Source organism: Panthera tigris, chromosome D3, assembly GCF_018350195.1.
Source record: "Panthera tigris isolate Pti1 chromosome D3, P.tigris_Pti1_mat1.1, whole genome shotgun sequence".
NCBI classification, from domain to species: domain Eukaryota; kingdom Metazoa; phylum Chordata; class Mammalia; order Carnivora; family Felidae; genus Panthera; species Panthera tigris.
In genome coordinates, this window is record NC_056671.1 from 888054 (window position 1) to 913658 (window position 25605).

At 61.2% G+C, this 25605-nt stretch overlaps 1 protein-coding gene across 16 annotated transcripts in view; it reads right to left on the reverse strand.

Annotated features, from left to right (window-relative positions):
• Window positions 1-2413: 2413 nt before the first annotated feature.
• Window positions 2414-25605, reverse strand: part of EP400 (E1A binding protein p400) — a 98093-nt gene continuing 74901 nt past the window's right edge. For 9 of the 16 annotated variants that reach the window (XM_042962447.1, XM_042962453.1, XM_042962451.1 and 6 more), the window contains 12 exons: window positions 23682-23760; window positions 23269-23520; window positions 22248-22296; window positions 22064-22173; window positions 17211-17418; window positions 16888-17081; window positions 15054-15272; window positions 13091-13286; window positions 12501-12625; window positions 10469-10615; window positions 6090-6167; window positions 2414-5313 (listed from right to left, as the gene is read on the reverse strand). In XM_042962447.1, coding sequence (XP_042818381.1) covers window positions 5041-5313; window positions 6090-6167; window positions 10469-10615; window positions 12501-12625; window positions 13091-13286; window positions 15054-15272; window positions 16888-17081; window positions 17211-17418; window positions 22064-22173; window positions 22248-22296; window positions 23269-23520; window positions 23682-23760 — 1930 coding nt within the window. In that variant the 3' untranslated portion in view covers window positions 2414-5040. The remainder of the gene's footprint in view (window positions 5314-6089; window positions 6168-10468; window positions 10616-12500; window positions 12626-13090; window positions 13287-15053; window positions 15273-16887; window positions 17082-17210; window positions 17419-22063; window positions 22174-22247; window positions 22297-23268; window positions 23521-23681; window positions 23761-25605) is intronic. The other 7 variants (XM_042962454.1, XM_042962459.1, XM_042962452.1 and 4 more) reach the window with 3 other exon arrangements.

Here is a 25605-nt window from a genome sequence, read left to right on the forward strand (position 1 = left end):
GACGGGCCTCTACTCACCACTAGTGACAAAGTTTCAGCAAACGCTCTGAGCAGAGGTAGAACAGAACAGCAGGGCTGCTGGGGAAACCACAAATCCTAGTATCCAGTACAAGGTGCAGCTGGAGAACATTCTGGGGAGGAGCGAAGGCGTGCGTGCTCTGTGTGGGCTGGTCCTCGAAGACGAAACACACTTGACAACAGAGGACCGAACGGTAAGGTGAACTTCGGGGGAATATAGGCCGTCCCCAGAGCAGAAGGGTACGTGTGCTGTGTACCAGCACAGGGGGCTTCACGGGGCGGGCAAGGACGTGGGGACCTGCCCCGTGAAGGCTCCTGAACAGTGGGGGCACATGGGGAGCATGCGATTTATAGAGCCTTATTTATTTTATTTTTTTTTTAATTTTTTTTTTAACGTTTATTTATTTTTGAGACAGAGACAGAGCATGAACGGGGAGGGGCAGAGAGAGAGGGAGAGACAGAATCGGAAGCAGGCTCCAGGCTCCGAGCCATCAGCCCAGAGCCCGACGCGGGGCTCGAACTCACGGACTCACAGACCGTGAGATCGTGACCTGAGCTGAAGTCGGACGCTCAACCGACTGCGCCCCCCAGGCGCCCCTCTAGAGCCTTATTCAAAAACGACTAAGTCGGGGCGCCTGGGTGGCGCAGTCGGTTAGGCGTCCGACTTCAGCCAGGTCACGATCTCGCGGTCCGTGAGTTCGAGCCCCGCGTCAGGCTCTGGGCTGATGGCTCGGAGCCTGGAGCCTGTTTCCGATTCTGTGTCTCCCTCTCTCTCTGCCCCTCTCCCGTTCATGCTCTGTCTCTCTCTGTCCCAAAAATAAAAAAAAAAAAAAAAAAAAAAAAAAAAACGTTGAAAAAAAAAAACCGACTAAGTCGTGTACTTGGCAAACTGCCTGAACCACCTTAATGGGTATGTCAGATGGCAGGCGCCCCTTTATCCCTGAGCGACCTCACCCCCCTCCCTCCCGAGGCGGCTAACGCCAGCTCGGGGCATCCTGGGCACATCCAGGCATACAAGCAGCTCCGTCCTGACAGACGGTTCTGCACCTTCTCACTGGCCGACCCGTGGAGGGACCTCTCCTTTCCAGATTATACAGCCCTACCTCGCTCCTAGTGGCTGCACTCCATTTCGCAGAATGCACGTACCATAATTCACCCGGTCAGACGGGACCTTTGCAAGATTCGTTTACTTCAGGGTGTGAACGCTGCAGGCCCAGGACAGAGGAGGAGAGAACTCCTGCCCAGAACCTGTGACAGAAGGTCTCCTGTCTCCCACGGGCCCCTGAGCACAGCCCCTAACGTGGAGCGTGGGAAGCACGCTGCCAGGGGTTGACATCGGATCTGAACGGCAGACAGGAGGTTAGTTGAGAGAGAGACCCGAGTGAGCCTTCTAAAGCTGGTCGGAGTCAGGTGGCCCGCGGGCAAGCCTACGGGGCGTGTTTCACGGTAAACCGAATCTAGACGCCCCGCGCACTGGAGGTGGTGGCAAATGGACCCGTGGGAGGGGCTCCCTGCTGCGGCCAGACAGCAGAATCCCTGTACTTGGTGGCCCCAGCTCCACCTCAAATGCACCCGGAAATACGGCCTGGGGCCAGCTGTGGCCCGAGACCTGCAGGCTTTTGTGCCGCTGGCAAAGACGTGATCGCAGGGCCACGGTGAGGAACGGTTCGGAAAACACACGGTCCTGTCCACCGAGAGTAATCACAATGAAATCATCTACTGGGTGCGGGTGCCGGAGGCTAAGTGCTTTCCAGATGTCACAACCGCTTCGGGAGAGGGGGACACAGGAGGAAACCGAGACCCTGAGGAGTGAAGTCACTGGCCCCATCACATGGCTAGGCAGGTGCCTGAGCGCAGACCATCACAGCCACGGAGCACAGAGGTCCCGAGCACCACCAGCCCCCCTCCACCTGCAGGCACTTGGCAAAGGGTCGTAGGTCCCCGTGACCTCCCCCAGCCAGGTCTGCGGATGCAGGTGACACCGCAGGAGCCTGCCCTCGCTTCTGCAGCGGAAGAAAAGATACCAAAAATAACCATCTGAGCTTTGTATGAAGTTGTGCGTGTTTTTTATAAAAAAGTAGGTATTTTTTGTAATCAGCAACTTTTTTTTTAACTACGACAAAAAAAAGGTAATCTAAAAGCAAAAGAGATGATAAAGAAAAGTAACGCGTGCGGGCCGTCTGCGCACAGGGCCAGTGGGCGCGGTCTCCGCAGAGAGAGCGTGACCTTCTCTGAGAACTGCCGAGGGAGCTCGGCTCCTTCTGCGGCGCGGGCAGGCCTCTGCCTCCGATCCCGCGTTTTCCTTTGTTTCTTCTTCACACAGATGTAACAAACACGGCTAGCGTCTTATTTTAACGAGAATACTAGTTTTCTATGAAAGAGAAAACGAGCAAACATATAAAAAGGTCATTTTATTACACCTTTTGTTTGGCGGGATACCGGTGCCCTTTTTAAAATCCTACTATTCAAGTACAAATGGTCATGTTTACAAAATATTTACAATCTCAGTCTTCTTGCTTTATATTTTACAACACAACAGCTGTCTGGTCACACAGGAAACGGAAGATGGTGGAGACCTCAAACGGGAAAGCCCTGCCTCAACAGGCACCGAATCCGGCCAAGCGTGGGGTCCGGCTTCCCGCTCCCCACGGGGTCTTAGCCACAGCCTCCCGCCCTTAACTGGAGCGAACGTCTCTTCGTAAAGAATATGGGGAACTGCTCCCCGTGGCGGCCGGGTGGAGTGTGACAGCGCTCTGGCTGCCGTCGTTCTCGGTCACTACGGGCCAGGCAAGAACCCGGCTCCCGGGCGGTGCGGGATTCCGCTCACAGAACCACCTGAGGTCTGCGCAACCCGCCCCCCCCCCCCCCACCCCATACTCAGTCCTGAAACACGGACAGTGAACCTTCACGACAGAAGACCGAGAAACTACACACCGGGAGGAGGAGGTTTACCGGAATGACCACTGGGGGCTGCGGGGCTGCTGGTGACGTCTAAGGAAAAGAGAAGTAACACGTCTCCTGCTCTGTATTCTGCGCGAGGGGACCCGCGAAGGAGACCCCCTGAGAGACGGGAGACTCCTGTCACGCACTGAGAAAAGGGCGGGGGCTCCACGCCACGAACGCTCTGAACCCCAGGTCAGTTGTGAGCGACGCTCCGAATTCCCTCCTGGTGTCCAGACCAACAGAGGACCGCCACCCGGGCAGCCCCGCCTCGGGGACGCTCCAGCAGGTGCAGCCGGCACCTGCTCCAGCGGCAGACTGCCAGCGCCACGAAGGGCGAGGGGAACACGGACCGGGTGTGCGAAGGAGGAGCTGCGACAAGACGAGGGGGCTCTGGGGCACGGCTGGGGACGAAGAGGGGCAGGAATCCCCTCAGCAGCACCCTGTGGTCCCTCCTGATGGCACCTGCCACACCTGAACCGACAAGCGTGGTTGTAAGAAAACAAGAGTAGAGCAAGAGTGGAGGACTCTTTGGATCCATTCGAGTTAACCGAAATGCTAAGTCCCTTTCCAAATTCCCACCCAGAGCTCAACAACGAGCCGCCTCCTTGCTTCGGTAAATGCCCCCGTGCTACCGTCCACGCACGCTGAACGGAAACAAAAACACACGGGCCGCTTTCCTTTGTGTCACTTCAAGTGGTACGACGAGGGAGAACACGCGGAATTAGCAGGTAAAAGCCCTCGGGATGCCCACACAGACCTAAGACAACCGGATTTCCCGGACCGAGTAACATAAAAGAGGCACGGAGACAGAGCAGAGAGGCGGTCCCCGAGCGGGGGGCGCTTCTGCTGGGGTGAAAACGGCCAGGTGAGCGCAGGTCATCAGCCGACCGAGCCCACTGCAAAAACTCCTGCTTTCTCGCTGTAGTACAAAAACGACACAGAGGCACACACGGGGCCTCCCCTTTGCCCCTCAGCTGTACCACCCCCTCGCCCCCAAATACTGCACAGAAGGTTCTCCGCTTTCCACAGAACCGCGAGGAGCGCAGGCGCTCACGGACGAGCCCCCGGCACGGCGGGCAACAGAACCCGCCGCGAGCCCAGGGCGAAGAGTGGACCGCGCCCGCTTCGGCAGGCAACGCCTACAGGCTCGCGAAGAAGTCACCGTGCTCGAGGAGGTCTCCGAGGAGGTCTCCCGCGGCGGCAGACCACGCCCGGGACGGGCAGGAAAGCGAGGGGGGCGATGCCAGGCACCCCTGCTCTCACCGGGCCCCCGCCCGCACTGAGCCCCCCGGGCCCCAAACCAGTCCGAGACCGGAGCCTCACAAAGCCTGCCGGAGCCGCCGCGGCGCGCGGAGTCCAAGCACGGGCTTCCTCCGCGAGCGGGAAGTGTCCTGGAAGTGCCGGGACGGAAACCGGTCACGCTGTGGGCGGGGCCTGCGGGAGGCCACACGGGCCGCTCTTTGGAATGAAAGTTCCACCGGAGACGGTACCCGGCCGACACCGTGGGAACACTTCACGAATGTGCTCCGATGGGGGTCGGTGGTGAAAACGTCCCGAAAACGTCCGAACAGGCCCCCTCTCAGGAGGGAGAGAAGAGAGCACCCTGGGCCTCTCGGGTCTGAGCCGCGCTGCGTCAGGCGGTCTGTCTCCTCTCCCAGGACCGGAGCGGGTCCTCAGTTAGGTGTGCAGCCCCGCGCGGAGGCAGACGCGGTCGGAGACCACGGTTCAGCTTCAGAAAGTGTTTTACGACCCACCGCGCACTCCACGCGGCTACCGTGATGCGTGAGACACGGCGCGCTAACGGAGGTTCTAAATGGCCTCGAGACCCAGTGCTGCTGCTCTCGAGGAGAAACCGGAAGGTAGAATCGCCACCGTCACTCTTTTGACCGGCGACACGCTACGGGGCGGGGGCGGCGCAGCAGGAGGAAAGGATTACGCTGCTCCGCTTCAAGGAGAACTCCGCAGGTGCGGCACATCTCAAATGACATCGTCCCCCGGGTTCGACGACAGACAGTCTACCCGCCTCTGGCTGGGGGCGCGGTGCACGGCGACCCGCCCTGAGGCCGCCCCGCTCTCGGGACTAGGGGCACGGAGGCTTGGTGGGCGTCTTGAGCCTCACGGCGGGGACCCTCATCTGTAGCTTGGGCTGCTGGCTTGGGCTGTCGGAGCTGGCTGGCACCTGGGCCGGGTTGGGGACGCCGGGGCTCTGCAGCTGGGCCGCCGCGGTCGTCACAACTTGCTGCTGCATGAGCTTCTGCTGCACCACCTGCGCCGTCGCCGTCACCGTGGGGATCATCTGCACCTGCTGCCCGGCCGCGGGCGCCTGGGTGAGGGTCACGGTCTGCGGGGAAGCCTGAGCCAGAACAGTTAGAAAACGCGCGCGGCCTAGAAAACACAGGTCTAGCGACGTGACCGACAAAAGGTTCTCGGGGGTGGGGAGGGGGTGTAAGGCCTAATTAGCACCAGTGTTTTTGTGAAACGTGAAACCACGTGACGGATCCAAGGATGCACTCTGGTTTCCGACTGCACAAAAGCAGAAAAAAAAGCCACCGAATGAAACCACTGCTGCTCTCAGGCGAAGACTGACGACGGGGCGCTGGTGGCGGGATCAGCTCTTCAGACCAGCTGGTTCCTTGAAATCCACACGCCCGCGTGACTTCGAATGATACTTTGTTAAAGCACTGCTTTGTACGGCCGCATTTGGTAGCAACAGATACAAAGGCAGGAGCCTGATGGTTAGGTGACAAGGGTCACCACTGTCCCCAGCAGTCCTTACCCTTCTAGGACCCAAAGTCACTGCGAGCAGTTTTCTTTCAGTGTTTCCCTAAAACTAAGGTATGGGGGCTTCGGCCTGTAGGTGCATCTGAAGTCACCGGTGAAGCAGTGACCCTAGAATAAACCCCTGATTTCTGACCCGAACACGTACGTTCAGCTCTGTCCTGCTGGCCTAAGGGTTTCAAGAATCCTCCCCGAAGTGAATTTTTTCTGAATTATGAAAATCGAAAGTGGTTCTGTCAACGTTCTACTTTCTCACAACGAAAACCAAGAACCCCCCTAAAGGAAAACATGAAGTTTACTGAGAGGTTGGCGTGACACCCCCCCAGAGGGCTGTGCGTCTGTGGGTCCTACCTGCTGGGAAGCAGAGGCGACCTGCTGGATGCTGGCCACGGGCGTCTGCTGCTGGACGACTTGAGGGAGTTTGGCAACCTTCGACAAAACAAAGAAAAGCCAAATGTAGAATTCAAAAGCACGTACGCACAGAAAGAGACTTTTCTCCCCCTTTCTTTCCTTCAGCTCTTAAAAAAAGCAAAAACAGGGGCGCCCGGGGCGGGCTGAGTCGGTTAAGCGTCCAACTTCGGCTCGGGTCCTGACCTCACAGTTCATGGGTTTGAGCCCCACGTCGGGGCTGTCAGTGCAGAGCCGGCTTCAGATCCTGTCTTCCTCTCTCTGCCCGTCCCTCTCTCATGCTCATACGCGTGCTCGCTCTCTCTCAAAAGTCAGTAAATGTCAACAACAAAAAAAAGCAAAAACAGAACAGCGTCCAAGTGACCCAGAAGAGCCCCTCTCGGGTTGCTCACCTGGAGCCTGAGAGACCCCGCTTACCACGCTGCAGGGGGACCGTGCCCGCCTCCGCAAGCTGCAAGCGGGTCTAACTAGCAGCTTCTCCTGGTCTCGTGTCTCAGCCACGTTTTTTCTTTTACTAAGAACTGTTTGTATGGGAGAGTTCATGTAAGAGAAGTAAATCGAGGAGAGAATGAAATAGTTTAGCGTCTCCAGAATTCTCACAGAGTCCCTTCTTCGAGCCTGGGCAATGTCCCGGGAGGGCACCCCCACTGCAGCTAAGGCTCAGCCTGTTCTCACGATGCACCGACATTTCATCACGCTGCCATCTTCTTCTCGATCACGACTGAGATCTCCCTTCCCGACAAAGTGCCGCTTCCCACCCCGCCACTGCCTTTCACAAATGTTTCGCCATGTGCGTATGTGGCTGTCCCGAGGCAGAAAGAGGATTCTGGCCACTTGGGTCTACCCGGGGCTGTCGGTTCAGAGAGGCAGATCAGGCTCCTGAGTGGGCAGCTGCCGGGGGCCGGGCCGGGACACTCCTGCCTGGGTCTCTAACTCATAGAACAGGGATGAAGTTAAGTCTTTTCTGAGACAATTCTGGAGCAAATGTGAAATTTCGTGACACACTTGTAAACGACAGAGCTCCAAGTAAATGCTGGTTCTCATTATAAAACGTGAAATTATGCGGAGAGCACACACCAGTTCACTGTATTAAAAATCGTCACGGGATTTTCTGGGACAACGAACGCGCCCAAGTCCTCCGCAGCGCTGACTGGAAACAAAGACTCAGGCAGTTGGATGAGGGCCCCACTTGCACACAGCGGGCCGGGACTCCGTGGGCACACCACGAAAACACGGAGACCCCGTGGGTGACACGGACACATCTTAAATGCGTCCATGAACTCGACAGAGGCGAGGAAGTCCCGGTCCCAAACCGCGGCCGTGGTGGCACCCAGAGTGACGGGCAGAGGCGCTCACCCTGAGAGCACGTGCTCCGTGAGGAGGCCCCGCGGGGGATTCTCACGGTCGCCAGGGGCGCGGCAGAGAAGGGGCCGAGTTCAGATCCATGGTCAGTGAGGCCCCCCTGTGGTTCCGTCACCGGGAGGGGATCTGCGAGGAAGCGCACCACCCGAGGCCCTGGTGCTGGCAGGGGAGGGGACCCAGGCGCAGAACCCGACTGACATTACCTGAGGGACACCGACCCTCAGGCCACAGCGGATGTGGCCCTGGCGGAGCCCCCGGGAGCCCAGCAGGAGCAGGAATCGGCCTGCAACCCAGAGCTCAAAGCAATCCCAAAGACGGGCTTCAAGGAGCTGGCTCACAAGAAGGTAACTACTATAAACACAGTTACCAAAACAACAGCAGCAAAGACATAAAATTAAAATCCTTAATTTAAATGTAGCTAATAAGGGATCTAATATAAAAAGCAAAAACGGAGGGGCACCTGGGTGGCTCAGTCGGTTTAAGCGTGCAACTTCAGCTCAGGTCATGACCTCACGGTCTGTGGGTTCAAGCCCTGTGTCGGGCTCCGGGCTGACAGCTCAGAGCCCGGAGCCTGCTTCAGATTCTGTGTCTCCCTCTCTCCCTCTGTCCCTCCTCCACTCACGCTCTGTCTCCCTCAAAAATAAACATTAAATTAAAAAAGAAAAAAAGCAAAAATGGAAAAAAAACGTAAGGAGAAGCGCACAAGCAGAGCGAGAGACTTTTAACACATCTGTGCAGTAACTGACAGAACAGGCATCGGTAAGGACGCAGAAGTCTGGAGCAACCCAAGTAGTAAACTTGACCCAGCGACAGGATGGCCTGACAACCGTGCCCGACACTGCCAGAGAGCCGGAATCGCTGGCGGACTGGGTCTGGAGTGTGAGATCAAGAAAGGACAGCTGCTGTGGGTCTGGCCCAGGCAAGGCCGAAGGTCACGTGAGGCCAAGGCCCCGCAGAGGCCACACGTCTCCGGGGACCTGTCCAAAGGCGGTTAGGACCAGAGTCTGGAACAGGAGTAGCAATCGGCTGCAGGTGTGAATCTGGAGTCCTGGGCACAGAGACAGAACCGGGGCGTCAAGACTGGGAGGGATCACCAAGGGAAGAAGCGCCTCTAAAAACACTTTTAAAACGCCACAAAAAAAAGGGAACAAAATTTCTAGCAAACTAGGTGAAGAAGAAAATTGTCTTGCTCTCACGAAGGATGATTTAACAGATCAGACCTTGCAAAGATGATCACGTGAACAGATATGGCCGAGCCTCCCGTCCACTCCGTCGGGGCCTCTGCGGGCCTCACCGGCACAACAAAGCAGGAAGAAAGGGGCGGGGCAAGAGCAAGGCTCCGGCCACCACCCTGTGCGGGCCACGTGCCGGGGGACAAAGGAAGCGCAGGAGACCACGGGTGGACTGTCGAAGGAACAGGGCTTGATGGAGGCATCCGGATTCAAAGGTCAAGGTACAGAGACTGTGCAAGGCACAGACAGAAAACAGAGATTCAGAAACACAGGACTACAGAAGCATCAGAAATATTCACTAAGCAGGAACAAATCCGATACAAGAGATACGACCTTCCTGGGAAGAAGTCAGAAAACCTAGTTAAAGGGCGTTAAAGAAGTTAAACAACAAAAGACACATCACGTTGGTGAATCTCCAGTCGAGGCTGCAGAGACATCAGCTTTCCCCCAGATTCGTCTACAGAGTCCAGGAATGCTGCACCCCGCTAATTTTAGCGTGCGTGTGCCAAAGCGAGCGGTTCCAGCGAGAATTCCAACAGCTGTGGCCGTGGCGTGTCAACTTCACCAGCTGACTCGAGCTGGGAAGCGCAGAGAGCCAAGCGCAGCAGGATGTCACCAGCGGGACGAGGTGGGGGGTCTGCCTCCCGGATGCCGAGCCTCTCTACGCCCGAGGGACGGACGCAGAGCGCGGTGCTGGAGAAGGCACCGTTTATGCCAGTGCCCCGCGACGGATCGGGGGAAAAGTAGTGCCGAAAGTAACAGGGTGTTCTGATGGGAAAATGCAAACGAATCCCTGTTTGTCTATCACCTGGAAAAACACTTCCAACAAGGTTAAAAACCTAAGTGTGAATGAAAAACTACGAGGCTTGTAGAAGATAAGGGAAAGGAACGTCGGGACGTCTGGGAAGGGTTTCTTAAGCAAGACACAGAAAGCGCCATTCAGAAACAGGAAGACTGACGAGTCCCGGTACGTTAAAGTTAAGAACTTTCGCTCATCCGGAGACACCACGCCGTGAGTGCAAAGATCGGGCGCCGACGGCAACAGTACAGAGCCCCGAGGGCTAACAGCCAGGGTGGGAGCAGCGCTGGGAGAGCACCGGAACGGGCAGCGGCTCACAGAAGACGAGAGCCGCCGGTTCACGGGGTCCTGACAGGCGGAGCCGCGGCAGCCGCCGGAGGGACACGGCGGCACGCAGGCAGGCCGAGGCCAGGAGGAGGCCCGGGGGGCTGGGCCCGCTGCAGAAGCCCGATGGACGCGCACCCCCCACGACGCTGCTCCCCCACCCCGGGTGGCCGCGTGCGCGGCTCACGTGCGCGAAGCAGCCCCCCTGCTGAGGCCCGGCACGCGTCTCTGCGGCTCCTGCCGCCTTCCGTAAGCAGCCACGGGCCGGCGGCGAAGCCAGGAGCGGCCCACACGGCCGGCGGCAGCCGAGTGATGGCGCGTGCGGATGCGTCAAGCAGGAAGTTGACCGCTACCTCCCGGAGGAGCCTCACAGGCACGAAGGACGTCCCCGGAGCGTGACCTCAGCACGGCCCCCAAGCCACACCGCTGCGACCCCACAGGCGGCAAAGCCAGCGAGGCGCGTCAGGGCACGGCCACCTCCGAGGAGCAGAGGCCCACCGTGCGGCCTTCGGGGTATCCGCCGGCGGTCACTCCGCGCCCCACGCATCCGACCAGCCCGTGCGCGCCCGGTGTTGCGCGGTCCCCGCATACGCGCTCCCGCTCACCTGGATCTGGGTCTGCACCTGCTGAGCCCCGGCCAGCTTCTGGGCCTGGGACATGGGTGTGGTAAGAAACTGGGTCTTGAGGGCTGGCTGGGTGGCATAGGTGACCTTCTGCGGCTGGCCCTGAGCAGCGATCTGCTGTGCGGCGATCTGGAGAGAGACGGCCCTAGGTCAGAGCCAGGCGAGGCCAGGCGTTGCCTCCTCGGGGCCAGCCGGGAGGGCCCCCGGCACCCCCGGCCCATGCTCCCGGCACGGCCCCGCCTGTGTGTCACCGGCCGTGCCCAAGCCCCCTGGGAGACCACGCTGGGGCTCACCTTTACACCGTCTGTACGCCTGGCGTCGTGTCCGCTCCTCACGTCAGTGAGTGAACTTGACCACGATACAAAAAACACCCGCCTATGATTTCCTGAATCTAATTTTACGATCTGGGCACGTACCCAAAACCACTTGGCATAAAGGGCGAGAAACCTACACGCACGACCTTTGCAGGTTTAATCTCATTTCTAGTTTTCTCTGCCAGGAGCGAGGACTGTTCCCCAGGCCGTGCACACAGTCTACACGGTTGGTTTAGGAGGCCGTGGCCACCCACGGTATTCTTTAGTCTTTCGAGCCACACGAACATCAGACCGACGCTACAGCTAAGGCCCCCCGCCCCCCCTCCCCGCCCCAAGGTACGCCAACCCTACAATGACACAGGCCCGACCACGGTGTCCTCGGCATCCTGGCGCCAGTGCCTCCCAGCGTGGCCGGCTCTGCGAGCGGCCCCGCCCTACACGCCTATGGAGCCGAGTCCCAGGATGGCCCGAAAGGACCAGGGAGGGGACTCGGAGGGTCTCCTCCGAGGGGAGGACACGGCTCCCGGCGGTGGGTGTGCTGACTGCTCTGCAACCAACGAGACACACCTTTCTCGAAGGCCAACGGCTCCACCCACCCGGGAGGAAGGGGCAAGAGGTCCCGAGGGCACACATCTGGCACGTGGAGCGGCTGCCGCCAGGATGGCTCTTGCCCGAGCCCCAACCCCCCCCCCCACCCCCTCTGCCCTCCTGAACGTGTCTGCCCTGGCACGCCCTAACCACGCCCCTGGCCGGCGCGGCCCCTTCCCTCTGCCGTCCCCACAGACACAACGGGGTCAGAGGCGGGCGGGGTCTCCGCCCCCAGCAGGCCCCTGGAAGCGGGACGGCGACACTCCGGGAAGAGCCGTCCGTCTGACACGTGTGCCGCACGCGGGACCCTGCGGTCCGACGGTCAGCTCTGCGACTCTGAGCAAGTCATTTCCTTTCTCTGAGCCTCAGTTTCCTCTGGGTAACACGCGCAGCCCTGCCCTGAAATCCGACACCGCGGCGACAGCCGCTCCCGTGCAGGAAAACAGCGGGTCTGACACGCACCCGGAGAACCAGCGTGTCATCGCCCACACGTCGGGCTGCGAGCTACCAGTGAGTACGCACAGCAGCCCAGCACCTCACTCTCGCCTCCTCTCAGTGGGGCGCCTGCACGGTGCACGGCCTGGGGACCCGAATCCGCTCAGAGCTACGTGCTCGCACACTTGTGAGTCGGCGAGACGCTGACAGCGCTCCTTCCGGCAGGCCCCTCTCCCCTCAGCCCGTCACTCCCCTCACGGCACGCACGCACGCGTGTACAAACACACAAGGACACAGCCCCCGCCCGGCTCATCTGAGCACAAGGTCCGTCCCGTACACCGGGGGGCCAGGCACTCACACACGGAGAGCTACACCTCCACCCCTGAATCCTTCCGGCCCTTCCCCAGCCGTGCAATTCCACAGCCCGCTTCCCGGCTCCCCGCAGGCTCCTGGCACCCGGGGGTCCCCGTCCCGTAACCACACTCTCCCCGGGGAGGCCTCACAGCAGCTCCTACCCCGAGCCCCCCGTGCAGCCTGAGTGCACGGGCACGGGGTCGTCAGGCAGCGAGGCGAGGCGCGCAGCACCCTCCCGTCCCACGCGCGCGCCGTGCCCGGCGGCAGGGCCCGGCTCGGCGTGGAGATAGGGTGGCGGGAGAATCCCCGCAGGAAGCCGGTACCTTCTGCTGGACAGCCGCTGGGCCCGGGGCAGCCTGTGGCTGGATGGCTTTCTGCTGCTGCACGGCTTGCTGCTTCAGCTTCAGCAGCTGCTGGACGTGCACGGGCTGGGCCACGACGGTCTGTCCTGCGAACACGACCAAGTCCTTAGTCACAGAGCTCAGGAGGGGCGCGGGTCTCGGGGCTTCCCTGAAGCTCCCTGCATCTCCCTGAGCCGCCGGGTGGTTCAGACGGACGGCCGTCCCTGTAGAAAACCCCACGCGGGATCTGTGCGGGACAAACACGGCCACCCCACGGGTACGCTTACGTGGTTTCTGGGCTCATGAGAACGTTCACGTAAAGGTACGGGGAGCTCAGAACGTTAACGGTTAAATGAAGGGCCAAGCCTTGTACTTGGGACGCCAAGGGGCACTCCGGCTGAAGGTGCATTGCCCTGACATGCTTGACGTGGGCGTCCAGCACGGAAGCCGGCAGGGCGGGTGGCCATCATGCCAGAGGACGCGCTGGCCCCGCTCGAGGCTCTAAGCGCAGCGGGGGGGGGCGGGGGGGGGCGGGGGGGGCGGGGGGACGAGGGGCCGCACAAGACAGGCACCTGCAGCTTTCTGCGGCTGCCCGATGGCCACACTGATCCCGGCAACGTTCATGGGCAGGGTCGTCACACCCGGCGAGGAGACCACGGCCGCAGGCACGGACACCACCGGAGGCTTCGCCAGCGCCACCTGGGCCGGCTGGGGCGCCTGAGCCTGCATCTGCCCTTGCGCCTGCAGCTGCGAAGGGGGAACCCGGGTCTAAACAATGAAAATAATGGGAGAGTCCAGAGATGTTCGGGACGGCACTCGTCTGTGCAAACGTTTCCCCACAAGAGGCCAAGCGGTGGGAAACGATTCACAAAGCGAAAAGTGGTTGTCGGCTGAAGGAACATACGGAGGCGTGGGCTCATCTACGCTTGACCCGCCACCGGCGAGCGCGGGGACGGGGGCTCCATGAGCCCCACGTGCTGCACACCCACACTCGCGATCAGACCCTGCCACGCAGCTCGCACCTGTGCCTCTCCGCCCCCGCTCCCCGGAGGAGCCCCGGCCTGCAGCGTCTGCTACACAAGCCGTCTCCCGCTCCTTCCGCTACGACTGAAGGCCGGCCTGCCGCCCCCTCCTGTGGCCCCTGCCGCACTCTTCCAGAAAGCTCTCCCACGGATCCCACCTGTTGCTACTCAGTCACCACGCCGCTACCGAGTGCTCGTCGATTATGTTGCATCTTCGGAGAGGAAGACAGATCCACTTTACCCGTGCAAGCACTCGGCTAACCCTAAACCTACACACACGTGAGTGTGAAAACCAGCGTTGAGCCCACGAGACGTTCTCACCTTCGTGACTTGCTGCGAAAGTGTGCAAGCGGGACGACTTGCACGTAGCTTGTGGTCGGTTTCTCTGCCTTTTGCCACATCATCGTCCAAAGCTGCGTGCTGTCCCAACGAGTGGGACGCCACTGCACTATTTGGTAAAGTCCCCAGTTAAGGGGGGCCTACGTCCCTCCTCTAACACGCCCGAAACGACAGGATTGTGCGCCCGGCACGTGGTACTCCTCCTACTAGTTCTTTAGAGGGAACAGACACAGGTCCCCGAGGTAAACTGGCGAGCAGTTTTTGGCCGAATCACTGGAACTCCCCCCAGAGTCGGAGCCGATCTCCCTCCGGCGACCCTGCAGGGGGCACGTGCCGCCTTCCCTACACCCTGGCCACCGCACGTGATCCCCACTCTTGTTTGAACTAAACGTTTCTTGTGAATACAGGCAGAACCACACTTGCCTTCCCGGTTCCCGTCCACTCCCACCCGTCTTGCGGCCTTGGAGCAGGCGTGAGGCACACGCACAGCAGAGCCTGAGCACCCAGCCCGAGCCGCCCAGTGGCAGGCGACCAGCAGTACGATTTGGGCAAGTTACCTGAGCTGTGGGCCTCAGTCTGCACACCTGCACAGTTGAGTGCACACTCAAACCGCCCTACTCCTGCCTCAGCAGCAGCCTGCGAGCACTGATCACGTGAGAGGTCCAGGGCCTAGGGCGGCACCTGGCCCGGAGCAGGGTCCCTGCCGTTAGCGGTCACTAGGGCCAGAACGCGGGGCTCCCCAAGCAGGACACAGGCTCGCCTGATGGGACAGTGTCTGGCCCACAGCACATGAGACCCGCTCTTGCCGAATCTCACTCCTCTTCCCAGATGCTGATTTCACTGCGACTTTCTGCTCCCCTTCAGAAACCTCCGGCGTCTCTGGGCCGACAGAGCACAGGGACACCAGAGCCTGGTGTTCAGGCCTCGCCCACCTCCCGACACGGGCCTCGTCCCCAACAGAGCCTGGCCCTCCCTGCATCGTCTGGCTCACTCCCCGCCTCCTCCAGCTGCCCCGCCCGCCAAAGCTCTGGGCGGCGTGGGGAGGGAAGCGCACCTATCGCTTTCCTAGGAGGCCCGCCAGAACGCCTAGCGTCGGCCTGAGCAAGCAGTAACAGTCCACGTAAACGTTCAAAGACATTGCCTCGGAAAAACAAACGTATCAACTGGAACTTACGAGCCGGGCCACCTGGAGGTTGGCCACGGTGGTGCCCGTGAGCAGGGCTCCGGGCCGCGGGGCCGTGACCGTGGCCAGCTGGGGGCTCTGCTGCGGCGTGGGTGGCGGGGCCTGCACTTGCACTTGTGTGGCGGGCTGTGGGGGCCCTGGCGGGGCCTGCGGTGGGGGGGCCTGCTGGGGCAGCTGCAGTTTCTGCTTCTGCATTTTGATCAGATGTTCCTAAAACCCAGATAAAGTAGCTTTTCATCAATATTAGCCGCATTCCAAATCCATAAATCTTGGTTTCAAGTTACCGTTGAACTATCCGTTAAACACCGAGGTAGACAGTTGCTAATACGCAATATGCAAACCACAATCTAGGGGCTTTCTGACATTTTTAAAAAATGTTCTCTTGTTAAAAACTAGCATTATCGACGCAAACCAGAAACAGTAATTCTGACAGATGAGTGAATTCACAGCAAGATTTCTTGGTTTCTGTCACTCGCAAACAAGTGACCTTAAATCTGTAGCCTATAAAATTTTTAAAGCCTTTAAATCATAATCCTTTTTGAACTTCTAAAGTCTATTAGGAGACGTGCATCAGCTCTCAACTTTTTGTTCGAAGTGTCTCCAAACGAATACAATTGATAAAAAAGTCTCATGCCTTTAAGTTAAAACATCAAGATGCCAAAACAGCCCAAAAACTATTTTAAGGAGCCAATTTTCTTTTTAGAGAACTTATGCTGTGTAATTCCTATCAGATCTGTGTCTACATGGGGACAACGACAACAACTCTGAAATCGACTTCAGGGAGGGCAGGCTGCGCCCAGGCACAGGCAAACAAGTGAGTGATCGGGAGGCCCTGGCAGCCGTGGGCAGGCCGTGTCCTGGGGAGAAGCAGGACACGGGGAGGAGGGAAGGCAGTGCGGGGGGTGGGGGTGGGGGTGGGGGTGGGGGTGGGGAGGGTGGGAGGGCGTGGGGGGGTGGGGAGAGGGAGCTGGGCCCAGTAACTTTCTAATTTAAGGGCCGTCCCCCAGACTTCTGCAGTAACAGCCACGTTCTAGACCCGGGCTGTCCCCTTCGGTAGTCACAGAGCCCCTGACACGTGGCTGGCGCGACAGGAGCTGAGTGCTTTCTCTGGGATCACTTCTGGGCCTTTGGGCTATGATCGAGCGTGAATGCCGTATCAGGTGGCTCGTCCTTTCTCTGGTGCGCCCGGGGCCTCACTAGTGGAGCCTCGGCTGAGGGCTTGCACACCCCCCCCCCCCCCCCCCCCCGCAGCCCTCCGGCATGCCCTCTTGCCCCTCTGCAAGCGAGAAGGGCAGGCCCAAGGTCGGGTACTTACTGTGGCAGGCCCGGGAACTAGCTGGAACTCTAAAACACTGTCTTGTTTCTAGCAGTTCTCTCTACTCACTACCCGTGCCAAGCAATGGCGCTCTTCCAATGTGGCAGATACAGTATCTCCCTTCAAAGTGAACGTATTTTTGTACACGACTGCACAGGTGGTGCAGAGCGGCAAAAATCAGGAACGTCAGGACTCAAATCGCTTTGAGGAACCACACCGCCCATGCGCTACGCGTCACCATTTTCTCTGGCTGGGGACAGAACCTCTACTTCGGAGCCTGAACTGCGGCGCGGAGCGCCAGAACGCGAGCGGGAAGACACGTCTCCAGAGCGCTGTGACCAGGCCGCTCACACGACCGTGGGGGGGGCGCCGTACGGAGAGTGGTTGTTAAAGACGAGACAAGCACGCCTCCCCCAAAGACCACAGCGGATCCGTGCAAAACACACTTGGAAGTAAACGACAAGGCGAGGCATCGGATGGCGTGCGTGCGGTTCCCCGCAAGATACTCACCGGGGTCAGCTTGCCGACAGCTTTGATCTGCGCCGGCGACTGGGCCTGGCCCTGGATCTGCGGGACCTGCACCTGGGAGGGCGGCGGCGGCGGCGGCGGCTGCGGCTGCGGCTGCGGCTGCTGCTGCTGCTGCTGCCTGAGCAGCTGGAAGTGTGCGGGCGTGATGGCCTTCCCGGGCAGCTGCACCCCTGCGGCTGGAGAGGGGCTCCGTCAGACCTCGCGCGCACACGGCCCTCCCCTCCTCCCGTGACAAACGGCCGCTCGAGGTCCCGGCTCGGTTTGACGGTGAGAAGGGTCACACGGGAAACCGAACCCGCCTTTACCTTGGGACACCTGAGTCACCAGAGACCGGGTCGGGGTCTGCACCGGGGTCAGGCTGGTGGTGACCACGGCCGAGGCTGTCACAGAGGTAACCGCGCGAACGCTCTGGGTGGGTGCCAGGGACACCAGGTCGGACGGGGCCGTGGCCGGGGAGCCGACCGCTCGCGGCTGGGTGTGGACCACCTGGGCGGGAGCAGGGCCTCCAGAGGTCTGCAAGAGGCGACGGGGGGAGGCCGTCAGGTCACTCGGCACTTTTCTCTTTTCTCGGTCGTGGGAGGCGGAGGACCCCAATCTCCGAACCCAAGAAAACGGAGCGCTTTCCGGATCTCCGCGGCCTGACGGGCTGAACGTGCCGACGGAGACAGTTCCACTGAAGCGGGTCGGTTAACCACAGAAAACCAGTTTGAGACGCCGGCGCTCCCGTCCCCGCTGTCCTCAAAGACTCTCGTCCCCGGGACACTGTGAGGTTTGGGCCAGCCTCCAGACGACGGCGCTCACTCCCCAGACACACCGAGCTTCTCCCGCCCCCGCACGGGCGCTGCCGCTCCCCGCGCCCCACACGCGGACCCTCGGAGCCACGGCCGCCCGCATCCCGCCACGAGCAGTGGGCACGCCCCACCGACTCCCCTGGTCCCTGCCGGCCCCGCGGTGCGGACGGCCGCCCCGTCCCCGTCCCCGCGCGCGGTCCCGGCACCACGCGCTGTGCTTCCCGGGCGGCCATCCGGCTCCACGCGCCTCGACCCTGCTCTCCCGCCCTCCCTCACAGCACGTCTCTCTCTGCTGCTCTTCCCTCCCGAGCACGGGAGTCACGCTCGCATTCCTTTGGTGGCTCCGTTACAATTACCCCGTGAACGCTTGCTAGAGTCTCCTCTACGGCGGCACACCCGCGCTCCTCCTGAGGGACCGCAGAGCGTCTCGGCCCCTCGGTCCCCCGCTGGCTCACGCGCCGCTGTCCCCGCGCGTGGTCCCTGCTGTTGGCCCCGCGCGGAGTCGCAGTCGGGCCGGCGTCCGCCCCGCTCCTCACACCTTCCGTCTGTCGACAGCCGCCTCCTGCCTCAAGCGGGCTTCATCCGGCAAGGGCCCACCGGCCGGGACCCGTCTTCGTCTGGGAACGCCACGTTACCCTCGTTCTCCTAAGTTTTCCCGGAAGAGACGGAACACCAGAGGCGGCGTCACCGCCACTAGCGCATCCTGTCGTCCCAGCGGCTCCCGGCCTCACGGCCGGCGAGAAGGAAACCGCCCCCGGAGGCGGCGTGCCGGGCTCGGGCTGCTTTTACGTCTCTCTGCGGCCGGCCCCGTGCGGGCGCGGGCCCCGTCCCGTGGTCCCACGGCGGGCTGCGCGGGGACGGGTCGGGATTTCCGTAAGTACGGGTCGGTGCCGTCGCTCGGTTCTGGAAAACTCGCATCCTCAAATGCTGCTTTTGCCCGCCCTCCTCCCTGTCCGGACCCCGCTGCACCACAGGCTCCCGGTCGGTCTTCGGCGGCCTCGCGCGCGCTTTCGCGCACTCCCTGCTGTCGCCCACACGGCGCCGGGCGGGACTCCTCTTCCGGCTAATGCTCCCAACTGTGTGTAAACACGCCGTACCCGTTACCAGAGTTTTTCTTTGTTTCAATCCTGGTGACCGCATTTCTCCTTCCCGGACGTTCTCTATGGTGAACCTCGGACGGGTGTGGGGGCCACAGGCGCCAAAGCCCCTGCACAGTTGGAAACCCACAACTGTGCCCTAAAACTTGACTACTACCCTCCGGCTGACGGAGGGCAGACTTGGGACCCCAACTCTGGAGGGAGAGAGGCCCCGCCCTGCGCCGCCCCTGCGGGCAGCACGAGGGCGGAGGGAAGCTGGGGTTCACTTCTGGCTCGGCTGCGCGTCCCGGGAAGAGCCGCCGGGCTCCCGGCCCACGGGGTCGGCACCTCCGTCCAGACTCCCCAGGGGTGAGCGAGCCTCAGGCTCACACGGGGTCCCCTGTCCGGCGACACGGGGGAGAGGCACCGCAAGGCAGACACCACGTCGGTGCAGCTTCTCTGCATTTCTTCCTCCTCAGACTTTGCCCCGATACGTTTTTCGTCAGCTCCTTAAAACTTTTAAAGAGACGACGAGTCTTCCGTATCCGACGGTTCTGATGCATTTCGTTAGAGAGCAGCCTAAGTAACAGGCCGGACCTCATTACCAGAAACAGAAGCCCGTCCCTGGACTTCTGGGCCGGTCTTCCCTCTGCCCTTTTCTTCTCGGGTCCCATCCTGCGACACACGCAGCGTCACGGGAACTGTCCTAGAGCACACCTCTGCTCGGGCACTTCCCAGGGCTCCCGGCTGCCGGCGAACAAACCCATATCCTTCAGCCAGACACACAAACCCTAAGACCGGTGAGCTCAGCGTCCCACGGTGCGAGCGCGCAGGGCCCCTCTGGGAGGGGGATCCCTGCCTCCGTTCAGACGTCTGTTTGTGCCCCCTGAACAGAACCACCCGCCGGGCCCCGTACACGCCTTCCCAGTGCCGAAGAGTCGCGTGCGTGGACGACGTCGTCCCGTCCTCTGGAAGCTCAGAGAGGCCTCCCTGGTACCCGTCCCTCTTGGGCGGTCCCGCCGCAGGTCTCTCCGAGCCCTGGGAAGTACGCCGCGTGGGACTCCAATTTCTACTCCCACGTCGCCACAAAGAGCATCTCGTCTCTGAGAGCTACTCAAGAAACACGTCACGGATGGATTACTTTACCTCCTATAAACGTCAAACGTAGAAACGGGTCTTTTTCAAAACAGGACAAGTGCAACGACTTGGGTGTCCACCCTCACACCAGGAGGCTACTGGCCACGCAGGACATTCGTAACGCCACACGCCCAGCCACTGGCTGCTGTTATTTATTAAGACGCTAAATCAAAAGTGCTTTATTGCAAAGCATGAAGAAAAATAAGTAAAGTAATCCTAAATGACACGCTAGAAAACCTTCTCATTTATGCCGTAGCACAGACAGTACAACTCTCCCATTTCCGGTATACGAACCTATGAGCGTTCACAGGTGCATGTGGCCAAGCAGCCACCGCAATCTAGATACGGATCGTACTGTCTCCTGTCTCTACCGTTTTGCCTTTCCCACGTTACTTAAACGTGAGGCCTTCTGAAATGCTGCTCACTGGCAAACCTTGTCACGCGGGCCAGCAGCCCACTGTGCACGGCGGGGTGTTCCTAGAGGGAGCGGACGTGCCAGCGGGCCCTCCCATCCATTCACGGCCGAAAGTCCTGGGGTCGCTTCCTCTCCGAGTGACTATGAACGAAGCCCCCTGCACGCACTCACACTCAGGCTTTCCGTGCAGAAGCGTGCTTTCGCTTCCCTGGGGGAAATCCTAGGCGTGGAGGTGCGAGGCTGTGCGGCAGGCCGCCTCCCCGCATCTCCCACACGACGCTAAGACCCCGCCATCAGCAGCGCGAGCTCCAGGCGGGCGGCCAGGTCTGGTTTCTAAAGCCGCGCTGAGACACGCCGGCACACCTCACTGGGCCCTTCGCCTGCTTTTCCCTGAGGACTAACAACGTCCAACCCCTGTCCACGTCTGTTGTCCCTGCTTCTTCTTCGGGGAGGTGACTGCTCAGATCTGTGGTCCGCTGTGTGAAATTGTTTTCTTACTGCAGACTCCTCATTCGATCCACAAACTGGACCTTTATCACACGTGGCCAACAAGCATTTTCCAAGCTTTCCATTTTCTTAATATATTTCAAGCACCAGATGTTGACTTTCATGAAGGCTAACTTTTGGTCTCCGTCCAAAGCAAGGGAGCAAAGCTGTTCTCCCAGGGTTTCCGTGTACGGGTCCTTCTGTTTCGGGTTTTACGTTTGGGTGTACCATCACCTCGGGTGACTCCTCGTACCCGGCGGGGGCCCGGCTCGTGCTCTCGCAGGCCTCCCAGCGCCACTCGTCGAGAAGACCAGGCTCTCCCCTTGTGACCCCCTGGCGCTCTCCATGGAAACCAACGCCCATGCGCACGTGGGTCTCTTTCGGGACTCGGTACCCCATTCTGCGGAGCTGTACCTGCCCTGCCACCGCCACCTTGTCTCGATCACTACAGCAGCACCTTTCGTAGGAGACACTTTCAAAACCAAGAGGGACGATACTCTACTTGTCAGGGCACTGCTCGCGCAGGGCACGTGCTGTCTTTGGATACGTGACTAAACTGGAAACGGAGATGTAAGTCGAGCCTCCTCAGTCTCGCTTATTTTTGTCATTTACAGTGAAGCACCAGGGGCAAGGAGGTGGCCAGACACGGCGTGTGTCTTGGTGAGTGCAAGGTCTCCCGGTTCTGCGCTCAGAGGGTCTCACGGCCCCACGGCTTTCCCTCTGCCCGCTTCCCACGCACAGGTCTGGCCGCCCCACGAGCTGACCACGCCTCCTGCGCTTCGCACCCCACCTGGCCCTCGCACGCCCACCTGTACGGTTCCCCCAAGAGTGGCCACCTCTGAGGCCCCACGTCCCCCCAAGCAAATCTGTCACGGTACATGAGGCGCCCCCGTCAGTGGAGTCTGCGACCCAGCCTCACGACCCGCCTTTCTCCTCCCACAACCGCTACAGGGATTTCAACACACGCCCTCAGCAAGCACACCGCAGACGCCGTTCCCTGAACACTTACATCATCTTAGGAAATTCAAGCTGGGTCGGAACTTTCTGCCCCACTGGGATATTTCTTTAAAAAGCAAACAACTTTTGGGGCAACCCCTGGCTTAGTCAGTACAGCCCCTGATCTTGGGACTGTGAGTTCAATCCCCACATTCGGTGTAAAGATTACTTTAAAACAATAAATAAATACAAACAAGCTCCGCGGGGTCCTAAGTCACACGTGCTACCGAAGGTACCCGTGCGCAGGGACAACTCACGGTCAAGGCTCCCGGTGCCACCGGTGAAGCGAGACGCTTATTAATTGACTGGAAGGTGGCGGCAGGGACGCCCGCGATGGTGTTCACGATGACGTTTCCACTCACTGTGCCTGAGGGGAGAGACCTGTGAGGCAGGAGCACGGGGATGCAGGGAGTTCTCATGGGGGCATCTCTGACCCCTTACCTGTGGGCATGCTTGTCCCCGTGACGGACGTTTTAATGGCTCCCGCCTGCTGAAAGCAAAAGCATCTGGATTTCAGGACAAATTCTTCCCTGCGTCAAACCTCCGAGTGTTTCCACTTCATCGGAATCATCCAAACGCGTGCCTAGTTCCACAGCCCCACGGCCCCACGGCCGACTCCTGCCCCCTTCCTCCGGGGCCCCGGCCACACCAGCCGTCCCGACCCCCACCATCGCCAAGCCCGAGGCTCCATGCTAGCTGCTGCCCACTCTCTCCCCACAGACTGCTGTCACAAGGGCCACACGCAGAGTCCCTCCTGGACCACCCACCGCTGTGCCCTTGGGGCCACGGGAGCAGGGGCTCCGTGAGCGAGTGAGCTTTCTGACGGAGGAACCGTCCAGGTCACGCGACAAGCCCGCCACAGCGGACGCAGCTACAGACGAGGACCCACGGCCCCCACGCCCGGCAGTGGCGCTTCCCGAAAAGGTCCAGGCGTTCTCCCCACGTGTGACTCCAGTGTCCACACCGCATGGGGACAGGCCACGTGGGCGCACACGGTGAGGAGCATACCGGAGCACGATGACAGCAGCACAGGACATGTGGGATCACGAGTCAGCCTTTCTTTCCCTGTTCCGTGCGTCACTGTACCCCTCTCCCTGACGGGCACCGGAGACCCGTGCGCACGTGTGTGCGGGAACACGCCCACACGGGCACCGAGGCAAGGCGCGAGGGTCGGGACAAGGGAGTCTGCGTGGTGACACCAATGGTCCCCGTGCCTCCGTGGGCCCTCACAGCGACACCTCACTCGGCCCAGCCCCAAACTTCCCGGCTGCCTCCACCTCCCACCCTGCCCGACAGCCCAGCCACGGAGCCCAGCGCGGGAGGAGCGCGGCTGAGGGCGCCCCCTGTGGCTGCACGCTCCCGCCGGGGCAAAGTTGGGCCTTCCACCTCCTGAGTAAGCCGTGCTTGTGTCTAAACAGACCCTCCGCACCGACCCCGTCTCCAGGGAGAGGTGTCCCCTCACCAGCACGGCGGCGCTGCCCACTGTCGTGATGGCCGGGGGCACCTTCGGCGGGGGCTGCGCGGGCTGTGCCTGGGGCTGCGCCTGGGCCTGCGGCTGGACGGCCGGTGGCCCTGGGGGCTGCTGGCCACCCGCTGCCTGGGGCTGGGGCAGAGGCGGGGGTGGCTGCTGGGGCGGCGGGGGCTGCGGCTGCGGTGGGGGCGGCGGAGGCTGTGCCACGGGTGGCTGCTGCGCCTTCTGCTGATCGGCCAACGCCTGCAGAGGCGGAGAGGAGAGGAGAGGAGAGGAGAGGAGAGGAGAGGAGAGGAGAGGAGAGGAGAGGAGAGGAGAGGAGAGGAGAGGAGCGGAGCCGTGGGGAGGAGCCCGCCCCCCACGCCCCCCACCCTGGCCCCACCCGGGGGCCCCGGCATCCACACCTTCTTCTCTTTGGCGATACGCTCTGCTCGAAGAGATGCAACCTGAATGGGAGGCAGCGGTTTGTCATAGTTGATGCCGCTGAAACACAAAAGCAGATGACGAAGATAAACGGACACGCTCGGGGGGAGCGGAGTACTCCAGAAAGGCAAGGGGCTCTCACCGCCTGAGCAGCCAGGTGCCAGGAGGCCGCTCTGGCCAAGCCCCCTCGCAAGAAAAAAAGCTGCAGGAGTCGTCCAAGACCACGTCTCCCGTTCCCTTTCCACAGAGAACCTTCCAGGAGGCAGGTCTGCTCTACCACAGCGGCAGCCGGTACAGTGCCTGGTACATCGGGGGACTGAAACGTGTGCGTGCGCCCCACGGCTAACCACCTGCTCCAGGCGGGCCTCCCCTCCCCCAACCAGCAGAGCCATCAGTAGCCCTGTGTCCCCAGGCCCCACTCCAGCCCTCCAGATGTCCCCGTGTCCACGACAACTAACATCAGGGCCTAGCGCTGCCCACACCCCCGGCTGGCCTCCCAATGGCTCCAAGCTGACCGGCAAAGCCCAGGGGGAGCCCAGGGGAGCCCAGGGGAGCCCAGGGGAGCCCAGGGGGAGGGTGGGCCCCCTCAGAGCCCTCCCCATCCTGAGCCCTTGCTCCTGGGGGGGTGCCCCCCAGTTACTATTCCCTCCCCATCTCCTCGACGCCTGCTGTCACAGAGAGTCCAGCTTTGTTTCAAGCCTCAAGGACGCCCTCCCCGTTTCTGGGCCTTCCCTAGCAGGGCCCGGGCCGTGCCGCACCCATCGGGTGCCCCTGCACGTCAGCCCCTCACCGCCCCCATGCTCGTGCCAGCCCGCTCGGGACGTCTCACCAGATCCCACCGCCCTGCCCCTGCTCTCACGTGATCACCTAGGCCTTCCTCTGGCGGTGGTCCCTCCTGCACACAGGGTTCCCCGGGCCAGCCGGCTCCAGGCGGGGCCCCCACAGCTCGTCCTCCCCTGGGCCGCTGGCCCGGCCCCGGCTCCTTGCGGACCCTCACCCTCCGCTGCCACAAGACTCCGAGAGGACAGCCAGCTGCGGGCCCGCATGCCGGCCTCTCCTCTCCCCTCACCCCCACCTTCTAGCCCTGTCTACACGGGGCCCGTTCCTCTGACCTGAGCCAGACACAGAAACTAACTTGAGCCCCCAAGACCCCCAGGCCAGTGCTTGCCTCACCCCAGCCGGGCTTTCACACTGAACAGCCTCGTCCGCCCGGGCGCCCCCGAAATTGCCCACCTCCCCGCTTGCCCCGCTCCCCTACCTCGGAGCCACCCGGGCCCCCTCGTGCTCGTCCTGCAGACCTGCCTCGTAACCCGTCTCCCTCAGCCCCACGATGGGTGACCTGACATGCCCTCGCATCGGAGCGACATCCAGCAGGAGCACCCCCGGTCCCCTCTGCCGGGCTGTTTCATGCCGTCTGTCTGTGGGACAGACCTTCCACCTCCATAAGATCAGTCTGAGTTTGTTGCAGGCACACCAAACAAGATAAGAACGTGCCCTTCTGCTCGCTGACGAACCGCTGGGCCCAGCACAGCGCCAGGCACACAGCGTGTCAGTAAATGGTCCGTCGCGGGGATCAATCCGCTAATTTAATCTACAAACACGTACCGTGTGCCAGCTCTGTAACCCAGACCCCAGAACCCCTACGTCCACAGACACACGGGCGCTACACAACTCGAGTACAGAAGGCGGAGGCGGTCTGCGCTGTGAAGAAACACAAAGGACCACGGTCTGACTGTCGGCAAGGGGGGAAAGGTGGCGTGCGAGGGGGGGCCCGGGCACCGGCCATGCGGACATTCAGGGAAACCGTCCCGGGACCAGGAGGCGGGGAGCATCCTGCGGAGGCCAGGCCCGCAGAGCGGCCAGGACGGGCTGCCGGGGTCTCAGGGGAGACGGGCCAGCTCGGGA